Source organism: Camellia sinensis, chromosome 14 (assembly GCF_055761805.1).
Source record: "Camellia sinensis isolate YWXY chromosome 14, ASM5576180v1, whole genome shotgun sequence".
NCBI classification, from domain to species: domain Eukaryota; kingdom Viridiplantae; phylum Streptophyta; class Magnoliopsida; order Ericales; family Theaceae; genus Camellia; species Camellia sinensis.
The window spans coordinates 101028852-101034821 of NC_138974.1; the positions used below are offsets into that span (position 1 = coordinate 101028852).

The 5970-nt window shown below is 36.9% G+C and overlaps 1 protein-coding gene across 1 annotated transcript; it reads right to left on the minus strand.

Moving 5' to 3' along the window:
* Nucleotides 1-4601: 4601 nt before the first annotated feature.
* LOC145807208 (uncharacterized) lies at nucleotides 4602-5717 on the minus strand. The gene has a single exon (XM_082905151.1). The coding sequence runs from the start codon at nucleotides 5715-5717 to the stop codon at nucleotides 4602-4604; it is 1116 nt and encodes a 371-aa protein (XP_082761277.1).
* Nucleotides 5718-5970: the final 253 nt, after the last annotated feature.

Genomic DNA, 5970 nt, shown 5'->3' on the forward strand with positions numbered 1-5970 from the left:
AGAGTGTACAGATGAATGTGGCACAAGGACAAGGCTAATAGTGTCTGGAACCTCTATGTTTAGAACACCTTCAATAGCTATCTCATCACCCACAACTTAGGTGTCAATTATAACTTAACACCTATCACCCTCAACAAAGAAGTTGCCATGGTCTACCTTGATAACTTGGCCCTCGCCAACAAGTTCATTCGTAATGTCTGAAAACACTAGCCTGTGAGTCATCGGCTGAGGGATCAGTAAGGCAATAGGGTCCTTATCATCCTTAGAATCTGAAGAAAGCCCAACAATTGTCGATGGGCCACCTAGGCTTGAAGAAGGAATTGCAGAGACATTGCTCCCTCTAAAACAAAGAAACCTATCACTGGGCTCCTCCTAGTGCAAGACAAGGTCATCAGCAAGATCATCCACATTTAGACCAACAAAAAGGTCTTGATACACAAGTTTAGAGGGTACCTTCAGAAAGTAAGTAGGGTACAAGTCAACAAGTTGTTCAAAAGTTGCAGAGCCAACGAGGTCAAAAGTTTTAGCGACAGCAGTGACAGCCTCTAAATTCATAACTAACTCCGCCAGGCGAGCCAAGCCTAGAGGGGAAATATTGAGGTCAACCATGATGTTTTCAACTTCCGCAACAACTTGGGTTCCAACAACCTTAGCATGGGGAACCAGTAGAGATTAGGCAGGAGAAGAACCTCTAGAAGCAACCTCCACATTGAGCGGTTCCAGTTCCAAGAGATACGTTCACCTAATGATCAGCTCTAGGGGTCTCAAGGATGGAGTTTTCACCACCACCTTCTACTACACCAACATCTTCATTAGGGAGCTCCTAATGACCACAACTTTCACCGCCTTCGATGCTAGAAGTCACTATTCTTTGAGTTTTGAGTCGATGAAACAGCGATCCAGTGGGTACATCATTGAAGTCTGAAAAAAGCCCCAGAATATTAGATGGGCCACCTGAACCTGAGGGAGGAATAAAAGACACATTGTCCCTCTCTGAGATGAACAGGCCTTTCCTAGATAACAAGGCGTGAGCCTCAGAAGGTGCATTAGCCACCGCTACTTGAACCGCTCTTATACAAGAACTAGTTATACAGGAAAATTGAACTTGAAATGATTAAACTGCCAAGGCTTTTCACTGGTGAGGTTCACTTGAAGCCTAACATTACGCATGCGTAGAAAACACATGTTTTCCATGCGTGCTAGGGGCAAATGTAAAAGGATAGAAACCCTAAGTAATGATCTAACTTCTGAGATCACCTTAATCAAAAGAGTAATTATGATTAAAGGAATTGGAGTAAAACCCTAAGGAAAATAGGCCAACCAGAAGGCCAAACCAGGTCTGACCCACTAGATCCAAATAGACCTTCTGCGACAAAGTACCTAAGGGAACTACAGAGGTGATACTTGCTATAGTCTAGTAGCTAAGGTAAGCCACCTTAGCATTGCCATTCCACTGGAAGGTCATTGCGGCGCTGCCTTTGAGATAGTACTTGAAGTACACTTGTCGAGGGAAAAGTAAATGTGGTGACTATAACCTTCGCAACCACGTTCTGAAGCAAGACTCTATAAGGTGATAGTAGCCTTTGATAGAGGCCTCCCCTCTACAAACAGAGACTAATGCTTAGTGCTGATAGCAGACCCCAATGCATTACTAACTTGATGCTGATAGCAAGCTCCAAAGCTCACTAGTTTGTCGCTGATAGTAGGCCCTAAAGCTTACTGGTTGGAGCTAATAACAGGCTCTTGAGATACTAATATACCGTAACGACCCCGCAAAGATAGAAGTAGGGCAGTTTGAAAGCAAGAGACTCCATTTCCACTACCTAGGTCATGGACTTGCCTTGGTTGCATTAGCAGGACCAATGAAGTCTCCTTAGGCTTGGTACTAAAGCACAACATGCCTGATAACAGGGTTAGTTGTGCCCTTCACTCTGGGAAGTTGGGGAGTTTGTGGTTAGCTTGCTAATAGTAGATGAGTCACTAGGGTAAACACAACCATGGCTGACAGCAGGTCATGAGTCCTAAGAATGTATGCTTTGGAAAATCGAACTAAGAAGGTGGGTGTCGTAGCAAGTACCATAGCATAGAGCACCACTGAAGTAGGTGCACCTCCTATAGTCTATACCAAAACGACACTCGCTGAGGTTTGCACCAAAAAAGTACTTGCTGAGGTTTTGTGCCAAACAAATAGTAAAGTGGTAGTTACTGAGGTTCGTACCAAAAAGGTACATACAAAGGGACACGTGTCTACCAAAGGCTTGTGGTTCAGGAAATAGAATATTTCATATGTCCTCTTGGACACATATCATCACCCTATTTGGCCACTTGAACTCTTAGTAATAAGGAAAAGCTTATAAATAGAGACCACTTTCCCAAGATTTAAAAAACTCAAGAAGAGAACCAAGAAGAGAGCACTCTTAGGAGAATTCTTGAGGAGAACTTTGAAGGATTTGGGGAGGTGTTGCCCATTTCTCCACTACCACATTCTTCTCTTGAACCGTTTGATCTACCCTCACCACTCATTCTCCAACCTTCCCAGATTATTGACCCATTAATATAGTTTTGCCTTTCTAAGTAATATTATTATTACTATTAATTTTGGAACGCTTACAAAATGTAATTGTGTTTACACTACATGGGTGATAAACACGAAATGTGAGATTTATTAAACTATACGGTATAAACCCATAAGATAAAAACAAATTATAATTGAGAAATATGATCATCTTAATATTATTATTATGGGATGACCTTTTTGTCATCATTTAAACTGGATAGGTGATATTTGGACTCATAGAGCCTATCATGGGCCGTATTTTTGATAATTTGAGTTGTTCATTTTTTTAACGATTTTTTTTTTTTTTTGGTATCACTCGGAAAAAAGATCAGGTCGATTAAATAATTTTAGTATCTTCATTTCATAACATTTGTCTTAAAAAAAAGAATGTTTTATTTTCAAAAACAACTTTGCCGTTCATTTTTTTAAAAACAAATAGTTCACTTTTTTTAGAAACAAATACAATAAAATGCAAACATTATAATTATCGGATCGACCCAATTTTTTAATTAATGATATACATGAAATCCTAAAATATGAATAGACAAAAAATCATCGAATTAGGGCCTATGGTAGATTCCACTAGCAGAAATCATTGAATTAGGGCCCATGATGGACTCCACTAGCGTGAAAATGCCTCGCTAGTCAAGAAGAGAACTGGAGAGAATCCGATACGACGCATCGTAAAATGTGAACGAAAGCAAAATGGCACAGTAAAGAAAGCTGCAACTCTTCTACAATCTATTGAATTTGAAATTATCATGAATATATATAAAAAATATATATATATATATTCTCTCAACAAAGTATATATAATATATCAAGAAGTGTTTTTCCCTAAAACTTATAACTTTTATTTATAATAGAATGAAATACTAATTAAATTAAGAAATAAATGGAAAAAGTTACACCTGTTAATCAAGCCTAAATCAAAGAAATTATGAAAATTACCAAAAATAAAAAAATAAAAATTGAGTTAAGGTTAAATCTGGAAACTATAATAAAAAATACATATTCTGAAGAAAAAAAAAACTTAGCCCCAGTTGGATTCATCTAATCCAAGTTATAGACGAATCAATTGTTTCAAAAAATGACAAAATCGAGAAATTGAAAACATAAACATTGGAATTTGACTAAAATCTATTGTAAGTCATGGCAACACGATGGGTATTAACTGTCATGTCATTTTTCATGTCCCGATCAAATTTTACGTCAATCTAAACATGTGTAGTCTTGCATCTACTAGTACCATTTTGCATTTGCCTTACTCGTCCATAATTTTCAAAAACTCTATGACCAAATACTCTGCATCACAATTCCTATTATTTTTAGAGTTAATTACCTAAAAGTCCTATCAACAAATGTTATGATAGCTTATGTCATATCTAAAATTTTTTGAACCAATATGTCCTATTTAGTAAAACTGAAAATATTATCAGTTTTTTTTTTTCAATTTTTAAAACTAAGAATATTATTAATTTTTCATAGTAATGTTCCAAATAATTATTTTACTAACTGATAAAAAAATAAACAGAGTATGAGATTAAACGTTTTTGCCAGGCCTGGTCCTGAGATTTTCGGGGCCCAAAGCCAATAATCAACTATTAAATTTCTAGGGCCCTTCACATTTTTTTTTTTATTGAATGAAAAAAAAATTAAGGTAAAGGACAAAAGATTTATATTAAAATCACAAAAAATACTTAGCATTACAGTATAACAACTAATATGTATCACTTGATCCTCGCTCTTCTTGCATTTTTAGAAGCAAATAAATCAATCATACTTGCATAATCTAGTTTTTTTGCAAAATCATTTTCAATGGATAACAATGCTAATCCATTCAATCTTTCTTGTGACATGGTTGATCGAAGGTAATTTTTGATGATTTTTAACTTTGAAAAGCTTCTTTCCCCCGATGCAACTGTAACCGGAATAGTCAAAAGTATCCTGTAAGCAACCCATGAATTTGGGAAACAATTTGCCATCAACTACAGATGATTGAGCACTTCAATTGGCTTACTGACTTCTTTTGGCAATCTCTCTTTCAAGACTTTAGCTCCATCAATAAATCTCTTCCATCAATATCGAAAATCTCACCGTGTTTTAAAAATTCTTCAAGGTTCACACACCCCGCCTTCAACGATTCATCGCTGTACTTTTTCAAGTCAAACAAAAAGCCAAAGTTTGCCTCATATACTTTGAATTGTTCGAACCTATTTTTGAGTGAACAAAGGGCTTGATCAACAAAATAAAGGAAGTAACCAACTCTAAATGATTCTTCAGCTGACTGGGTCACCTCTCCACTAACATTCTCATCAAATTGTTTCTTTCTAGAAATGATGCGCTTTTCAACAAATGTAGGTTCAATTCCTAATTCACTTGCCATTTCTTTAGCTTCAACCATAGCCTCCGTGAAACCAACTTCTCTATACATTGAAACATACTTAACAAGCCCATCTAGCTGCTTTACAGTAACTGCTATATCCATATCTTCACTTTGAAGAAGCTTGCTAACAGAGTTCACATGAAACAACAAATTGTACCAAATTACAATACTAAACAAGAACTCAAAAGTCTCAAGTTCATGAGTTACCAGGGATTTAGCTTCACTTTTTGCAATTGAATCTGTGGTAGGATTGTTGTACAAGTCAACTAAAGCATCTCTTATTTTTGAAGCATGGTATCTTAGTGGTTTAACACTTTCAATGCGACTTTCCCAACGCGTTTGCGACAACGACTTAACCGTGAGGCCTTCCTTTAGATTATCTTTTAAAATTTCCCAACGTTGAAAGGAAGATGAAAACAATACATATATGCGTTGTACCACACCAAAAAAAGTTTTTGCTCTGGAGCAAGAGTTGGCCATATCACAAAGCACAAGGTTAAGACTATGACAACCACACAGCGTATAGAATGCTATAGGATTTACTTGAAGTACTCTTGTTTGAACACCTTTGTTTTTGCCTTTCATGTTAGAGCCATTGTTATATCCTTGCCCTCTTAAGTCACCAATACCAAGTTGAAGGTTAACTAATGCTTCTTGAAGTTTATCAAAAAGTCTCATCCCCAATGTATCATCCACATTCAAGAATTCCAAGAAAAACTCTTTCACTTTAATTGGACTTGTTGAAACATCCACGCATCGTATGACAAGAGACATTTGTTCTTGATGGCTTATATCCGGTGTACAATCAAGTATGACCGAAAATGTCACGACCCAAACTCGCCCCTATGGGTTTAGCACCGTAACCAGCCAGTAATCTGTGATTACCAAAGGCCTGCTTAATAGTAAAGACAGTAACACAGAGTAAGGGGCCGGCGGAAGCCAAAACAGTAAATAAAAGGTTCCAATAAGCTATGACATTCTGAATGCAAAACGACTTTCCTGAACATATTCACATTCAAAACCAAAA